Source organism: Takifugu flavidus, chromosome 5 (assembly GCF_003711565.1).
Source record: "Takifugu flavidus isolate HTHZ2018 chromosome 5, ASM371156v2, whole genome shotgun sequence".
NCBI lineage: Eukaryota > Metazoa > Chordata > Actinopteri > Tetraodontiformes > Tetraodontidae > Takifugu > Takifugu flavidus.
In genome coordinates, this window is record NC_079524.1 from 9,680,956 (window position 1) to 9,699,265 (window position 18,310).

Sequence of the window (18,310 nt, forward strand, 5' to 3'; positions counted from 1 at the left end):
TGATTGCAGCTCGGCGAAGCACGTTACCCTCTATAGGTGACGTTGAGCGAAAATCAGTGTAGCATTTTTTGGAGGTTTTTTTGCCTTCCCTGAAGTGGAGCGCTAGAAACACTGTATGGATAAGAAGGGGGGAGGCAAAGGAGGGAGGACAAAAGGAAGGAGGCGGGCTGAGCGGCCTGTGAGATCAAGGTCGTATCCAGGCTTTAGTTTTGGTATTCTCCTCACTGTTAAAGTGATTCTCCTGCTGAATAGTGTTTTCATTCCTCTCCTGAATGAGATTCACAGGAGCATGGAGAGAGAGAAAGAGAGAGAGAGAAAGAAAGAGAGAGAGAGAGATAGTCCTCTCTCTCTTCCCCCAGTTGGTTCCCCCTTTGCCCCCTACAATAGCGAATGAAAATGCGACATGAGATAAACAACTTTCAAGAGAGTTTAGCAAATGAAATCAAATATTATTATTCTTCACCCCTAAAGCATCTCTTACTAAATCAACCCAGGCAGCCAACGACATACTTTATGCAAATTAAAGGCTTTATTCTTGATTAGATTACGGACGCATTAATTGTCTCGGATGATTAATGGGTGTAATTCTAACGGCGCCGATCAACGCTCTGTTGCCAGAGTGCGTGCAGTAAAGACATTAGATCACCGCCGGTTAGGGCACGTGTTATAAAATCCACTTCATTGGACGGATGCAAATCCCAGTCAAGAAACACAGGCTTTTACAGGTTACGCTGCAAATGTTGTGAGCAGGAAAAGGAATTAAAAGACTGCAGGTTTGCGTGTGGCGTTTGGAGGATCTTTGTGGTGAACTGGAGTATTTAACAGTCGTACGGATGCAGTGGTGCAGCCTGAGGTCCTCGTTGGCCTTTATGAATTAAAATGTGGGACGGCTGATCTGAGAGAGCGTCAAGTGAGAAATGAGTGGACACACTTTTCCTGCCCAGTGTGGAGTTGCAGAGCTTTATGCTAGGCTAGCCTAGCATACAGAGAGAGAGAGAGAGAGTTCATGACGCATATCATCGCCATAATCCAATTAAACACATGTTGTTTGCAACGTCGTCCTCTTGAGTCATTAAGTTAATCTCACACAGATTGCAAATAGAAAAGCAGAGATTGCAGGTGTGCTCGTTTGGTTTGTACAATATTTCTGAGCTCACAGATCTTGACGTAATCGAGGAGGCAGCTAAATGAAAATGCAACCTTTCTCTTCCTCCCCGCTCATCTTCTCTCTCTCATGCAGGCTGAGAGGATTCTGTAGCAGAGGACCAGCGGCAGCGGCGGCGGCGGCTGTGGCAGCGTTGTTGCGACCATGAGGTCAGAGGCCTTGTTACTCTACTTCACGCTACTGCAGATAGCTGGGGCGGGCTTCCCCGAGGACAGTGAACCTATTAGCATCTCGCACAGCAACTGTGAGTACATCCTTATTTCTTACTTCTCTTTTATTTATATATGTTTTTTTCTTTGCGCTGTCCTTCCTGTCAATACAGCTTGTTGCCGAGCACTCTTTTTCCACTCCTGTGTACTTCCCACTTCACAAATCCTTTTGCTCTGCAGCTCTCTCCCTTGTTCCATCCCTTTTCTCCTCTCAACCCCCAACCTCCATTTACATTCACAGTATTTTGAAGGTGGAGGGTGTAATTTGGCGCCCAAGGATAGGCTCTCTACGTACACAAAAAATGGAGGGTTTAAGCTGCATTTGAAACAGAGCCCACCCCACATCAAAGGATAATCCCCTGTTTTCCTATTGGGCCCCTAATGCTGTGTGATAGTCTAAACTCTGTTGTAGGCTGTGCAGATACGCTCATTGTTTCCTCTCGTCTTTCTCTGCATGTTTTTCTCTCAGTCCTTCCCCATCCTGTTTTCCTTGGTCCCAAATGCCACACAGAGCCAGAAGAGCGGAAACAAAAACCTATCCAACCTCACACACACCTGTCATTCTAGGAGACTCTGTTCCAACCTTAGAACACACTAATGCCATTGTAAAGGACCCTTTGGGGGGGGGGGGGGGGTACATTTTATGGTCACACAAGCAAATCTGTTCAGAGCAAGTCCGTGAGGGCTTTTAATTCTTTTCACTGCTGGTGCTACCATTGCAAACATAATTTGAAGACACCTCGGGATTGTCTCATTTTCTTGCAGACACAAAGCAGTATCCGGCGTTTGTGGGCCACAAACCTGGCAGGAACAACACCCAGCGCCACAAACTGGACATCCAGCTCATCATGATCATGAACAGGACGTTGTACATCGCTGCCAGGTGAGTGGTAGTCGGCTGAATGTCTCGTCCAAGCAGGACAGAAAATGATTTATCATCGCTACCTCCGGATTCAGACTATAGATTAGGATTAATTAAACTGAGCAGAGGCCTTTCCGCAGGGATCGGGTCCTTGTCATCCCGTCTCTTGTTCCAGTTCCTGATTGAGTTTGACTTTTAGCAATAAAAGGTTGTCGTCAGTTCCTTTTGCCGAAGATGAGTCAGTCTTTTGGAGTTAAAAATGGTGCGACACCCACTACGGTCCTGCAATTGAACTCTGCTGGCTGCCTCATTTCAAACAAAACACTCACACTCTCGTTTATCACCCCCTTAGTGTTTTCTGCCTGGGAAGAAATCTTATTGTTATTACTTTCCCCGTTGAAAAGAGTAATAATACTAATCAGCCCCTGCCCCAAACATGGATTTTTAAAGCTTTTTTATCTCCGCATTTCCAGTTTTTATTTTGCCGTGACTCAAAGATAATATACCCTACACCTTGATTACGCCATCGGGAGCCGTGGAGAGAATCGATGCTGCTCTTTCTCTGTTGTCAGGGGTAGGTGACAGCTATCCCTGCCAACTCACTGTTGCAGGATATGATAGAAAAATAACAGTGGAGTCGTTTTCAAATTGTTCCCCCCGACGTCCATCATGAATGGAACATGAGCAAAAGTTGTCAGGAAGTAATCAAATGGTCTCAATAAAACAGATCCCTTTTCTTTTTTTCTTTGTTGTTTTCGTCTGAGCTGTCTGCAGCCAATTCGACGTCAGACTTGATTGGACACTGTTTAAAGTCACAGTGGGGATCGTTCTTTGTTTTCCTTCCATGCATGTCAAATTAAGCGGCTGACAGGAGCCGCTGCGCTAACCGGTAGCAGCTTTTATCATGTCAATCATTAGGAACAGGTGTGTGTTCGAGCGTGCATGTATGTGTGTGTGACATTGGTCTCCCAGTCGCCCACCTGTTCCACGAGGGGCGAGACAAGAAAATCAGACCCAGCGGGTTTTATTTGAGGGGCGGGCACATGAAAGTGTGTCTGGGTGAGCAGTTGCGCCTTCAAAAGCCATTTTTGAGCGTGATATGTGTGTGTGTGCTTTACATTTGGCAGGACACGCATGTGTTGGCAGTGCCTGTGTGTATGCGCCCGTCATTAGCCCCCGGTTGCCTGTGCATGTGCTCAGCATTCCGCACTCTCACAGACAGGAATTCTGTCGCACGACCTCGCCCGGCGACCCCTGGATAACTGGAATGGTTGGCTCGCCTTAGATCGAGCCGGATGGCTGCCATTGATCCCGATGCAGAAAGCGGTCGGGGTCAATTACACGGACGCACAAACGATGGTCCGTGCGCAAAAATCTATCGCCCCCCTGGCGGATATCGATGAAGACATGTAACAGTTAAATGACAAACAGTTTAAGGGGATCTGAAAATTTAAGAGCCGGGGGGGGAAGGGGGAGGGGGTCGACTCGGTGAGACCAGAGCTCTGAAGCAAATGAAGGCCAGAGAGGAACGGCGAAACAGAGCTGCTTTCATGAGAGGAAGGGGCAGTTTAATGGGCGGCCCGTATCACACAGGCTAGCCATCATGTCCGAGGTGCAGAGGCTCTCAGTTCTGGCCGTGCAGCAGCCTGCAGATGGCCGATGTGAACTCAGTCCAAAGCTCAACACTGTTTCTGGGCTGGTTTCTGAATGATTGCTTAGTGCATTAAACCCTGTTGGCTCCCGTCTCAGCTCTGGCAGCGGAATCAGAAGATTTTTCAAGCCTCATAGATGCAAACAAACAGAGCAACTAATGAAACTGTAAACAGACAAAAGTGGTTTAATCCGCAGAGGCAACTTTTTTTGGCAGCGGAGGAACGTTGGCAGCAGATGTGGTGACTGATAATTCATCCTTGAGGTTGGAGCCCTGAATGAGATGTATTGATTTGGAAGACTCAGATTCTTTCTTGGTGCAGACTCAATACAGATGTTGAAGAAAGCTCTGTGAAGAAGTCATGTGGCCCTGATGTACAATATTACTTCATATCCGATTGTTATTTGTTTTAAATACAGCTTTTAGGATGCTTATTCTTCAGTTTTAGATTTTGGATTGTTTTGATCTCTGTCACTGCATCTTGGGTGTCTGTGTTTTAGAGAAAAATAGGATTTGATCTTAAATAAGGTGAGCAGTCAGCCTTGCGTCAGCTCAGATAAAATGAAACTTGATCCATGTTGGAGGACAAGAAAGTGCACATCATATGGTGGAGTTTGAAGTCAGGGCCATATTTCATAGCCAGGATTAAACTTGGTCATCTTTGAGGTGAAATTTCTCACAGCTCAAAGGAATATATTTTGTCTTAAAGCAGGGAAAAATATATCTTTCTCCAAACTCTCAGCCAGTAGAAAATGACAATCCAGAGGCCAAATTTGAGATAAAACGCAAAAGGATTTCCGAACATTACTTGAGGTTTGTAATTGAGGGTGTTTCTGGGTTAATTACCGGTTGTGACTGCCCGACAGCATTGTCCAATAAAACATGGCTGCTGTTGCTTTAGCCCAGGATGTTAATGATCACTTTAATGAGTGCTTAAAGAGAAACGTATAAAAGGGGGCAGCGAGGAGAGATCGAAAAGATAGACGAGGATAAACGCGCATGTGAGAATGTTGCCGTACAGCCTGGATGGGCGAGATGCTCCAGGTCTCTGCACATGAAGCGCATAGCCGCCATTCTCTGGCCTCTTTGAGCCTTCACCATGGTAACATTCACCACACTCTGTTTACACCCCTCTATGAGGCAGAGAAGCATGGGAACCAGAGAGGGAATGTATATGTGTCTGTTTGTGTGTGTGTATTAAAAAAGGGGCGGGGGGGATGCAGATTTGTAGCTGCTGTCAGCTTTCAAACAAAGACTTACACAAACCCAAAAAAAGTCCTGATTGCCTTCTCTCGACTGGGTCCTCTGGAACGGTCTTGCCTCTGTGGGTACTGTTCTTCCCTGTTGGCCTTCATTGGGTCTCGCAGTGGAGGCCACTAGAGTCTCCATTATTGTAGCTGCACCAAATCCTGTTAAAACCCACTAATGACTGGGATTACACAGTTGCCTCATCTCCCTCTCCTCACAGCGCCAGCCACGTCCAACAACACCCAGCAGTGGAATTTTCAGCTCCAGTAATCATAATCATCATAAAGTTCAAATGTTGGAACAAGTTTCCATCCAAAAGAAAGAAAGCCACCAATAGCACTTTGGAAGATTTATTTTGAAATTGACTTTCCAATTAAAATGCTTGCCAGTTTATAGCATTTATAACATTTAAAGGTTATTACTTTGATTAAGTTTGTCCTCATTCCTTTGCAACCTGAATTAATGTTCTGTCAGAATGTCCTTTCTGTAGTCCCTACCGGCCTTGTGTGGATTTGGTTTTGCAGCAACATTCTTCTGTAAATGCAAAATTCACAAATTTGGACACCGCTTATTTGGAAATGCAGCGTTTCATCCATTATCAAAATGTCAGTCGGCATTTTTCCCTGTGTGAATGCCTTCCTCAAGGGACAAATTTAATAACTGAAACCAACAATGCTGAAATCATTGAAATTCCTTTACCCCATTAACTCTCAAATTCAGTAATATTTACCTCATGCTGGGGATATAAAGAAGTATAATTATTATCCTTTTCAGTGTATCACAAAGTTCAAAACACGCATGTCCCCTCTGCATTGATCCATAAGAAAATGTGCACCTATATGCACAAATCATCCAGGAGAGGATTTAGAGGACCATAATGAGAACGTCAACCTTTTTGAAAAGAACAATCTGCCTGAGCTTGGGGTGACTGACCCCTGGCTTGTTGTATTTCATGCCGTCACATCACTGAGGGTCTCTGCGTGTCTTTAGGCCATTCACATCCTCAACGACCCCTCAATGGCTCAACGGTTCCTGCTGGCTCCTCCCGATCGCTCTGCTCTGTTTTGTGACGCGAACCAGAGCCAGAGAAGCATAAAACAACATGCCATAGACTCTCCTTCACTGCCCATGTTTCAGATATGGGGAAAAGGAAAATATGGGTGAGGAGCGTGATGAGAGCAAATGGGCGTGAGGATGGTGGACGTGCAGGCATTGAGTTTGTGGAAATAAAAGGTGGCGCATGCAAATCGCGTTCTTCGCTGCAGAATAGCTTGACAAAGGCCCAGCAGATGGGTCGAGCTGGCCCACAGTTACCCCCGAAGAAATGCGCTGTTATAATAACGACATTCTTCGGCACAAAGCCTCTGTGTTCTCATGGCTACGCATAGCTACAAGTCCAATGGCGACCCTCAATGTCGTTCTATGGCACTCGAACTCACACTGTCGCCCACATTCAGATCTTCCACTGTATTGCCTGGATCCTTCAGTTCTCTCTCTGTTCCAGCTGCCCCCCGTCCCTCCATGTTTGTCTCTAAGAGGATATTTGCATACCTTCCACCCTACGCAGACGGTTTCTGCCGCCGGACTTTGGGAAACGTGGAGCCCACGCCGGGTGACAGTCGATTGTCTTCACCCATTTGTTGTCAAAAGCTTTTGTTCAGTCATTTTCCTCAGACTTTACTTGGAGGCTGCCAGAGATCTCAGTAAATGTAAACAGCATGAAAGGCTTTGTTGCACCGTTAAAGACTGTTGAATCTGGCTCTAACGGCGGCACGGAGACCATCTCTGTCCCTTCTCACAAAATATTTTGAATCCTCATTGGTTCCCATGTTCCCATTGGTCCTGATTTCTGACAAGACCCCATGATTTTAAATCCAACGCTCCGATGCCGCAGCATCTCAGTGGCTATTCCAAACTCACCACTCAAATGCCTGGGTGTATTTCACAGAAATACGGCCCTTTTAACTGGAGAACATCTCCAAAAACATCATTCCCTGAGGTTGACTCCAGTTTCAAACGGAAACACAGATGCACCTCATATAAAAACTCTCTCCTCATGTGGCAGATTCCATTCCAGTTTGGAAAATGAATTCCCAATTCACAAGGAAATAAGTAAAGTAACAACTGTGGTACTTTTACACAGGCTGGTCACACGTTCCTGACTTGTGTCAGTGTTTGATGTGTTTGGACTGACGCTGCAGCTGCTTTATCAGGGCTGTAGTCCAGACTGATCCATGCTCAGCAGGTAGGAACACGCCTGAAACAGACCTCGGGGTTGGGCTGCTAGGTCAGACACCCCCTGTCTCCTCAGCCTCGAAAAGGGGACAAAGGTGCGGAAAAAAACACTAAGGGCATCGTTTTTCAGAGGCTCCGCCTTTTCTTTTATCTTCCTCGTGGTTGTGACTCAGGCGAGCAGGAAGGGGCTGAGATATGAGTTCAGGTGCAGGAGTCAGAGGTGAAAGGGGGCGTGTGTGTGTGTGCTGGCGAGAATGTCCGTGCACACATGTGTGTTTTGAGAGCCTGGTGTTGACACAGACACAGCCGCTCCATTGTCCACTTGCATCTGCAGTCAGGATGTTTGAGGGACGCCTCGTCGCCCAGCTCTCTCTAATCTCTGCTGGAACCAGAAGCCCTGTGGTGGGAAGGCTTTGGCCCTGGAGGACACCACGGGCACTGGGACAAGAGGCACGACTTGGGGAAGCTGGGAAGGTCCCTGTTAAAACATGTGACAGTCAATTATAGATTTCTTCTTGAGCTGTGTTTAAACACGGTGGTCGTAAAATAACCGGTGGGATTACGTCAAACCTGCTCACTAATCCTCTGATTTAATAGTCTTTGGTTTCATTTTGTCTGTAATATAAAGTTTCACATAAGACACAAGTGGCGTGACATAAACCTTAGGAGGCACGTTTAGGTTAAGACACGTTTCAGCAGGTGAAATGATGGAAAAGCAAGCGAGATCGATGAGCCTGACGGCTGCAAACTAGCAGAAAACCCTCAGCAGCACAGGGGTCATTGATCAATGACCCACAGTTGACTTCTTTACTTTTTCCCTCTCGTGTCTGTCGTAAAACAAAAAGGTCGAACTAACAGAAAAACACGAAACAGAAAAGATTTCTTTCCCTCCTCATCTCACTGAAGGCAGCACTCCTTTCTTCATCTCCACCAACCTCCCAGATTAATTATTCAATTTGAGCCTTGTGGTTGATAATGTGCACTACACTGGGTTTTATCCTGATAGCTGTGGCCCCCAGGAAAGCGATATAAGTGGATTCATTTCAAGATGCCTGTCCCTCCAAAGACTTTATTAGATTTAGTTAATGAGAGAGCAAAGCAGGCGGACCGGCTGAGCGCAGGTTGGGGAGCTGGAACGTAATTAAGTCGTGAGCCTGATGATGCCACTGTTACACACTTTGATTAAAAACACGTTCAATGGCTAATCTCCAGCAAATTAAAGCAGTTACACAGTCTGGCACGTCACTCTCGCTTCTCTGCTGGAAATGAGCTGAATCCTGCTTTCTGTCTCTTTTCCGCTCGTACCACATCCACACCTGCCCCCCTGCCCCCCTGCCCCCCTGCCCCCCGCACCCTAATTCCCCATGATAAGTAGGTGTCGCTCCGTGACCGGTGCACCCGCCATCCCGTCTGTCTGCTATGTCGTTAGCTCTTGTGGGTTTTATTCCTTCCATATGCCCTCCTGGGGGGCTTTATGGCTGGACTGTGTAACACAGAAGAAGCCTGTATATGTCGAGGCTAGCACACACAAGTGTTCTTGTCAGGGCCATAATGAGTGTTAGTATAGATTTCCTGTGGCTCAAACACTAGGCTTAATTGACCTGAACAGCTCCGAGTGACTTGGCACCTCCCGTCTCAACTGTCCCACCCCCCCCCCCCTCACCGCTCCCTACACACCCTCAAGACTTCTCTCTGGGACAAAGAGGCTTTGTCCTTAGGCCTGTGCCGCGGCGCTCCAAACCTTTGTTGAATGTTTCTGTCTGACAGAGCAAATAGCTCCGGCCTCCTTTTGTTTATTGTCATTTCTTGCAGTTTGGATAAAGTTTACACAAAACCCCGTTTTCAGATGCTTTGGTAGCCTGCGGGGGGAAAGCAGAGGACGGGGGAAGAAACAGGAGCATTGTTTGTTGGATTTCTGACTGTCTGCCGCTGTCTGACCTTTTATCATTTCATCTCTCTCTCTCTCTCTCTCTCCTCTCTCTCTCTCTCCTCTCTCTCTCTCTCTCTCTCTCTCTCTCTCTCTCTCTCTCGCAGGGATCACATATACACCGTGGACACGGACGCGGACGGCAGCGATGAGATTTTTTTCAGTAAGGTGAGTCCGTCTCTGCCAGGACGTTCTGTCCTCTGCCAGCAGCCAACCCTGATAACCTACCTGCCACTCCACATTGTACATGCGCACGTGGGCGTGTGCGTGTGCGTGTGGCTGCCAAGAGCTGTCCCCCGCTAGCATGCGCCTGCCGTGTTGGCCGCCCTGACCCTGTTAGGAAGATTATCTAATCAATCAGCCAGAAATCCGCCTGCGTCATCCGTGCTCATCAGTGGGGCAACAGGAAGGGCTGATGGGTGCATGGGAGAGGTTGGGAGATTGGTGCGGAATGTGTGTGTGTGTGTGTGTGTGTGTGTGTGTGGGGGGGGGGGGGGGGTTGTAAAGGTAAGATAAATTATATGTTGTAGGATTTAAAAAAGCATCTTTGAACTACCCTGCTATTCCTACCACTCCCTGAACATAAGACATTCAAACAGCTCTCAAGCAAGGCCTTTCTGTGTGTGTGTGTGTGCGTGTGTGTGTGTGTGTGTGTGTGTGTGTGTGTGTGTGTGTCCAACAACCCACCATCTCTGTACCTCATCCACTTCAATGTCAGAGCTCTCTGAGTGGGTCTTAATGAGAGCAGGCTGCAGATAAAAGGCTGGACGCGCGCGCACACACACACACACACACACACACACACACGCACAGTGATTGATGACCGAAGGTCTTTAATCAGCGACTCAGCGACCCAGCGACGGCGGCGGGTCCACGGCGGGCCGAACCACACAGACTCGGCTCTGACCCTCCGAAGGCAGGATGGAGATTGGTGCCTGTACGTGTTTATATGTGAAGGCTTGATAACAGAAGTTGGCACTGACTGATGAGTGTGTGTGAGAGTGAGGGAGAGCTTTTAGATCTGTGAGTGTGCAGCTGAGTGGCAGGTATTGCCCAGGGCTGACCTACAGGCCAAGGTGTGTGTGTGTGTGTGTGTGGGGGGGGGGGGGGGGGGGGGTTGTAAAGGTAAGATAAATTATATGTTGTAGGATTTAAAAAAGCATCTTTGAACTACTCTGCTATTCCTACCACTCCCTGAACATAAGACATTCAAACAGCTCTCAAGCAAGGCCTTTCTGTGTGTGTGTATGTGTGTGTGTGTGTGTGTGGTGTGTGTGTGTGTGTGTGTCCAACAACCCACCATCTCTGTACCTCATCCACTTCAATGTCAGAGCTCTCTGAGTGGGTCTTAATGAGAGCAGGCTGCAGATAAAAGGCTGGACGCGCGCACACACACACACACACACACACACACACACGCACAGTGATTGATGACCGAAGGTCTTTAATCAGCGACTCAGCGACCCAGCGACGGCGGCGGGTCCACGGCGGGCCGAACCACACAGACTCGGCTCTGACCCTCCGAAGGCAGGATGGAGATTGGTGCCTGTACGTGTTTATATGTGAAGGCTTGATAACAGAAGTTGGCACTGACTGATGAGTGTGTGTGAGAGTGAGGGAGAGCTTTTAGATCTGTGAGTGTGCAGCTGAGTGGCAGGTATTGCCCAGGGCTGACCTACAGGCCAAGGTGTGTGTGTGTGTGTGTGTGTGTGTGTGTGTGTGTGTGTGTTTGTGTGTACAGCCAATCAAAAAATGAAATGAGCTCTTAGCCAGAATATGTCCTTGGAGAGGCTCTTCACCGATCAGAGGTCAGCATCATATTTCTCCTGCCCTGCAAAAAAACCCAAGTTCAAGGAGGTAAACTGGTCTGAAGTCAGCACTAAGTCCGTAGTTAACCTTAAAGCGGATTCCTTGTTAGTGGAATCGATGACGGAGGATCAGAGAAGATGATTATTGATCTCAGGATAGATTGTTATTGACCTCCGGAGAGTTTATTTTTTTGCTCTTTTAAAGTTTATCTTCTTTTCCTCCCACTTCTCCTCTAACTGCTTATTTTCATCTGTGTCATTCCTCAGAAAATGACCTGGAAGTCCAGACAAGCAGACGTGGACACTTGCAGAATGAAAGGGAAGCATAAGGTAGTCAAAACACAGCCTCCGCCACTGCAAGATCTGTGCTTAACTTTGCTTACGGGAATATTTTCAACCTGTTTTCTCTGACATAGCAGTCTCTTTAGTCCGTACTGCGCTCTGTCTCACACCACATTCACAGCCCACAGGTGTAATAACACACACATTTATTAATCCATTCACATATGTATATATACATCCCTCCCAATTAAAGCACGACCAAAAGTTGAGAGTTTTAAATGTTGCATTGCTCTCATCTCTGTCTCTGAAGGACGAGTGTCACAATTTCATCAAGGTCCTGCTGCAGCAGAATGAGGACACGTTGTTTGTTTGTGGGACAAATGCTTTCAACCCCTCCTGTCGGACCTACAAGGTAAATATGGCAGCCGCACACAAGCTACTAGCAGCATATCCTTGTCCAGCTTTGTACTTTTGTATGCAAGAGAATTAAGAGAGAAACACACGATAAAGTGCTTAACTCACTGTTTTTAGAACTTTTCTTTCACTTTAGAAGATGGATTCTTCCATACAATTAGTTGAAATAAAATCCCTTGTTTAAATACGTTAATAATTGACATCGTGAGCCTTGACTCAGCTGACGGAGGCTTGGGTGGAGAGTGATACTCTGGGGGTCAAAAAGAAAGGTCACGTGTGGCTCACACCTCCTTAGAATATGTATGAGCGACCCGATCACATCGCAACAGTGAGCACACACTCTTTCCACCTTCTGCTACACACACACATTTACTAATGAGCGCAGGATTGTGGAATTTCATGGTTATGGGGTGGTGAAGTGAAGCGATGGATGTGGACGGATGGCTCTCGTGTCCCAGCAGGCCCTCCTCCTGCATCTCTCTCTATGTGGACATTGACAGGCTCACTTCGACAAATACTGATGCACAGACCCCGCTTAATTTCTTAAAACCAATCCTGTCCCGAGAGCGGACGCGTCCATGCGAGTGCCTGTGAGACAGTTTCCAAGATCCCATCAAGGGAAGCAGCGAGACGCCCGTGTAAAGATGCATTTTAATGACCTGTGAAAAGCGAGCGCCAATGCAGGATTGATGCGCCAAAATGTCATGAAAAGATCCAGGCGGGGAGGGAGAAGCAGAGATATTGACGTACTGGGAAGCAGATGGCCCCAAAAGACAAAACAATCAAAATATAGATTTGATGTATGCCATTGAGGCGGCAGAAGATAAACATAGAAAGCAAATAGGCTTTCCTGCAAACTGATGCAAACCTCTCTTTCCTTCCATAATGACAGCAGTCTGTTTTTTTTATTTCAATTTATTCCAACCCCAGTTTCGCTATAAAAATGACTGATTCTTTGCTGGTTCAGTGTGTGGAAAGTAAATAAATGCAGTCGGTATAGCAGCAAAGCTTCCCTAAAGGCGGTTCAAATGACTTTTCTTCATCTGTTTCAAATGTTTTTTACAAACTAACGTTCAGCCACAACCTGGAGAAGACGAGAACGTATATTATTATGTTACTATTGGTAAAAGCAAGCCAAGAGAACAATTAGACAGATGGACTCAGCAGCGTTTCTGTCCTGGAGGATGCGCTTGTTTGGCTTGTTTGGATTTGATTTGATGGTCAGAGCACATCTAGATGTTATCTCTGTGGCCCGTGGGGACAGCTCTCCTTCTTTGCTTCACTAGATCTGTTTACCACAGAAACAAGACAGCTCCGCTCCATCGCCTTTGTGGCTGGACGAGCTTAAAACACGGACTGGACGTCTCTCCATTCACTCACTCCTCCTGCGGGGAAAGTGGAATTTATGTCTCTGCGTTTGTCAGCCGTGGTTGCTTTTACGGCTCCTCTGGTGACGGTTTAAAAGTCTGCGTTTGAGCTGAGGATCACGCAGCCGCTCAACAGAATAAATGAAAATGGCTTTAAAAAACAACCATCGCTGAGGGACAAATGGGTATGAGAAAATACAGAATCTTAATTCTTGTCATTTACAGCTTTTACGCACTGACACCTATAAGATAAGTGCAGCACCGTAACACCCTTTACTATAAACAGATCATAACGGGGCAGTTACAATGTGGCAAAATCCCAATTCTACTTAATAATTAAAAAAAAAACAACCACTAGTTACGTTGGAAATGCTGCCAAAAATGTCTCCACACTAAGACGAGACCGACGATACGCAGGCGCATTTTACAAACTCATTAAAAACACACATACAATTAAATAATGGCTGTCTGGGGGGGCTCTAGCTGGCCATCAGGTCTTTGATGGCTTGCTGGGCACCAAAGCGTGTGTGTGCCTTTTCTGTGTTGTGTGTGTCTTGTGGTTAAATCCACCTTGGCCACAGTTCGCCTCTCCATCTCCCCAGTGTGACAGAGCTGAAAAGAGCCTCTGTTTGGCGGCCAGTCTCATCCCACATTAATCACCGGCGCTGCGAGGGAGAGCTGGAGGGGAGGGATGGACCTCGGGGGGGGGGGGGGGTGAATGGAGGCACAGCGGATGGTGGCGGAGGGGGCACGGAAAGTTTGCACACATGAGCAACATGCTGTCACCTGCCCTTTTCTGCCTGGTTACCTTCTCCCTTTTACCTTTTGGGGTTTTTTGGTCTGTAACCTGACACACTTACATGTGTACTGGAGACACACTGGAGACACAGTGGAGACACACTGGGACGCCATGGCCGCCATGGCACCGTCTTCTCCGTCAACACCTCTCAGTGCCCAACTGCTCTCTCTCTCTCTCTCTCTCTCTCTCCTATTCATCCTCTTTCTCCCCCATTGCTCTCAGCCCTCTGTCATCTCCCCCTCTGTCAGCCCCTGACTCTGTTGTAATAATAAACACTCCATCCAGCTGAGCTGATGCATGACTTGAGTCGGCTTCTTCGCCTGTTGCCGGGCGAAAGTCAGACAGAGTCGGTGGGGAGGCTCAGAGGGTGTCAGAGTCCCAGGTGACACAACCTCAACCTGACAAATGGAGGCTTGGCTGCAATACTTTCACACACGTCTGCGAACGCTACAAGTTCCACAACGTTGTGTCAATGTTCTGATTTTTGAACGTCCCCAGTCAAAAGTTTACTCTGGGTGCACCTGGAAGTCTTGAATGAACAATCTACCTATATATAAATCAACTTGCTTCTCTTTACCCTCACATCAGCGAATGTCACTGAAGAAGAAACCTAGAAATGAAACCTACCTGGATAGGGTAGAAGACCAACCCTAAACCCAGTATACACTCCCAGCCCATAAATTCACCTTATGACGAATGATATTAGTTTGTGAACTCAAAAACTCTAAACTGACTTGTTGTGGCTCAATTCCTCCAGTCAAGCTCAAATTTGATATGAATTCAGATTTTCTATTCAGCAAGGTGACTTTATTCTAAAAAATCCTCCTGGATTTAAAGTGGTCGCCGAAAGGTTTCAACCTCCCTGGGGTCAGAAACAACAACCTATTAATGCTTAATCTCCCAGAGAAACGCGTCCTTGTTTGATTTAAAGAAGGTTGGCGCTCCTGACTGAGCGCCGCGCGGCAGCGATCCTTCTGCCGGGAGCTGAGACGAGTTGAGAAATAATAAATCCTTATTTTTTGTCAATGTGTAAATCAGTTTTGCCGAGGGAATTGCCTTAGGAAACAGTTTGTAGAAAACTAAGTGGCACCCTGGCTCGATTTGCCCAAAGTTTGGTCCTTGGTAATATCTCCCAAATCCCACAGCAATGATAAATAAAGCCTATAAAAACATCAGAGGCACAAGAAAAACAACATGTCCCTCACCCCGAGTGCTGGAGCCGTTGCAGAAGCAATTATAATACATCTGATGGGCATGTTTGGGAGCCACATTGTGTTTGTCTAATTAATTAGCATATTGCCTATAGAAAAGACCAGTCAGCCATTGTTGTAATTAATTCATCTTGCATCACGCACCCTGAGCCAAAGTTACTGTACATCTCTTCCTTTAACTGCCACCGATCCGTGCTGAGCCGCCTGTGGTTGAAGCAGCTCCGCTGAAGTGTGACGGCCCCGCTGTTCTCTTCACATTGCGTTGAACTGCAGTTCCACAATTCTGGCACACTTCTTTATTTGTTGATTTGAGCCGAATAATAAGGGTTGCCTGTTAAACAGTGGAGGAAAAAAACAGGCTCCCACTTAAATGTCAACTATCCTTAAAACATCTGAAGATCTGGCTCAGTGAGGCAGTTTTATGAATTACTAATAGCCATTTTCTTAGGTAACGTTGATATTGTCTTAGACAAGGCTAACTGGAGCAAGCACGCAAGTGAGCTCATGAGCGGGTTCTTGGCTGTCGCGCCGTCCACGCATGCCAACTTGACAGGATCCTGGAGCCGTATGTATATCTGCGGCCGGGCTGGGAGTGTTTTCCTCTGCTCGGGGAGCAGGAATAGATCGGTGACAGGCGGCCAAGCCCGGCAGCCAGAGGTCAGTATCTCGGTGAAATCAGCCAAATGGATGGAGGGGTGGGTGCAGCCGCGGTGCGCGTTAGCGATGCGCCGAAGGAGGAGGAGGAAGAGGAGGAGGAGGGGATGTTTGTGCTCAGCTGACACAGAAGCTGCTGACGCGTCAAGCTTAACTCGGCTTCCCCGTCGCTCTGCACATCCAAGCTGGGATTCAGTGGACGCACCTGACCTTCAGCCGCTCGCATCCCTCGTGATTAGCTCGGCCTAATCTATAATTACGGTCTCCTCTTTCTAATAACAGTATGTTTTTCCCAGCCCCAACTCGTATATTCCATTCCAAAATTCCTGAAGTTGCAGATGAAATGGGCAGTTTAGCGATGCGCCGCCGGTGCCGCTGCTGGTTCTGGGTTTATTGTGAAAGGTCACCAGTAATTTTTCTCTGCCAAATCAGCTTCAACATTTTCTCTGGCGGGCGTTCCCAGCTTTGCGCCGGCGCGTTGTGACCTTTTGTAGTGGGCAGATGATAACCGTTTCCGTCGAGACAGGAATAGAAAACAAAATGACCTGTTTAGAGACCAGAAAGGGCGAGTAGTTTCAAACCTTGGCACGCTACGCTCGGCTGTTTCGAGGGAAGGGGAGAAGGCGAGGAAGAAAGTAGGAGAGAGATATGGAAAGAGAGAGGAAATGAGCAACTCTAAAGAGAAATAGCGTGCGCACCAACATCATGCTTTCTCTTCTCCTTGTGTGTGTGTTTATGTGCATCATTGGTCTTTAGCCAGGCCAAGTGTGTGTCCTGAGGCGTACTGAGGAAGACAAGCCAACCCATAGCGGGGCCATGGTGACATTTCACCCAAGTCTGATCCTCTGCTGCGCGCCCACTTTCTCACCGCGAAAATAAACTGGGCGAGAAGCATGAAAATGTTCTTTAAATTCCCATTTACAGGTCCCGTCTGACCCTTAACAGCTTGGGCTTCCTTAACAATGGACTCAAATTAGCTCATGGAAAAAAACCCAGAAGGAACTACACACCCACTGTTGACAAAATGATGTGATTACTCCAGTAGATAACTCGCTGAAGTGGCTGTCTAGTCAGTGATAACCCACAAAATTACAATTAGGATCAAAATCTACGTGAGAGTTTAACAGCGTCATTCTTCAACTGTTCCCCTCAAAGTTCTGCTCAAATCCATCTGGAGGTTTTAGCATAATCCTGCTGGCTGAAAGGTTTTCTTCCCATTTCTTTCACCCCAGGCTTGGATTAATTTGATTAATGCTACCGTGTCTGTTTGTCAGACGTTCTCCTGCTATCTGCTCTGCTCAGTGTCGATGCAGAAGCAGCTCTAAATATACTTTATGTGAGTTTAAAAAAGACCCAAAACCCTCATCCATCACATTCAAAACATTCACGATGGCGCTGCCTTTCGGAGACGGAGGTTGTAAAATAACTCTTACGTGTGTAATCTTGCAGTCCTGATGCCACGCCGACCTGAGAAGCAACTTTATTCCTCACTTTAAAATTTGTGTTTCACAACTTTGATGGGTTTTCTGTGGTATCCATCCAGTTTCACAGTTTCATCCACAGGTCATTAGCAGACGTCCAGAGGTAAATAGACGTTAGCACAGCCGTCTGGGCTATTTGGGTTCGAATGAAATGAGCTTATTTCTGTGCAGTCGCTTCCTATTGTCAGCACACTTTTTATTGTCTTCTCTTCCTCCTCCGACGGGGAGCCGATATTTCCCGTCAAAGCCGCAATTCCAACGATTGTTTGGTTTGACAACCCCGCATTGCTTTGACCCTCCTTTGACTTTTGACCTTATCTGTGACCCCAGATGGACACCCTGGAGGCTCTGGGAGAGGAGATCAGCGGGATGGCGCGCTGTCCGTATGACGCCAAGCACGCTAACGTCGCCCTCTTTGCTGGTAAGAAAGCCGTCGTGTCTGTGTTGGTGATTTATCCGCGTTGTAGGTTTTTGAAGCCGTCATATTTGTGTCCCGTCCTGCAGCTGAGCACGTTTTTAATGGATGGAGTGTTTGTTCGTCCACCCTTCCTATCTGCACTTACTAACCAATGGAACATGCTTTAAGCTAAATGGGGGAGCGGAGCATATTTGACAGAGGGGATTAGTTGTGGTCCTATTTAATATTGTTCTTAATCCCCCTCTCACTTAATGGCAGCACTCTGACAACATATTAGGAATGAAACACTGTGTTCTACAAACATCAGACTCCAGCCCTCACTGAATTTGCTTTGAAGAGCCATTAGAGAACAGCTCCCTGTCTTAGTGCAAACACAAGTATTATAATCATAATTTAACGTCTACTTGTCGTTCATTTGTACGCTTTATTTCAAAACACTCGTGACGTGAAGTAATTCCCCAAATGCCGCAATTCGAATGACTCAGGTTCGCTTCGGAGGCCCGACCTTCTATCTTTTACCTTCAGTTACCCTTTATATTTGCTGTGAACCAATTTGCGGCGGTATTGATGAGCTGCCTG

The 18,310-nt window shown here is 47.0% G+C and overlaps 1 protein-coding gene across 4 annotated transcripts in view; it reads left to right on the plus strand.

Annotated features, from left to right (window-relative positions):
- Positions 1–18,310, plus strand: part of sema6a (sema domain, transmembrane domain (TM), and cytoplasmic domain, (semaphorin) 6A) — a 79,060-nt gene that overhangs the window by 31,507 nt on the left and 29,243 nt on the right. For all 4 annotated transcript variants that reach the window (XM_057032283.1, XM_057032286.1, XM_057032284.1 and 1 more), the window contains exons 2-7: positions 1,241–1,409; positions 2,140–2,257; positions 9,405–9,465; positions 11,373–11,435; positions 11,698–11,799; positions 17,644–17,734. In XM_057032283.1, the coding sequence (XP_056888263.1) occupies positions 1,310–1,409; positions 2,140–2,257; positions 9,405–9,465; positions 11,373–11,435; positions 11,698–11,799; positions 17,644–17,734 (535 nt within the window). In that variant the 5' untranslated portion in view covers positions 1,241–1,309. The remainder of the gene's footprint in view (positions 1–1,240; positions 1,410–2,139; positions 2,258–9,404; positions 9,466–11,372; positions 11,436–11,697; positions 11,800–17,643; positions 17,735–18,310) is intronic.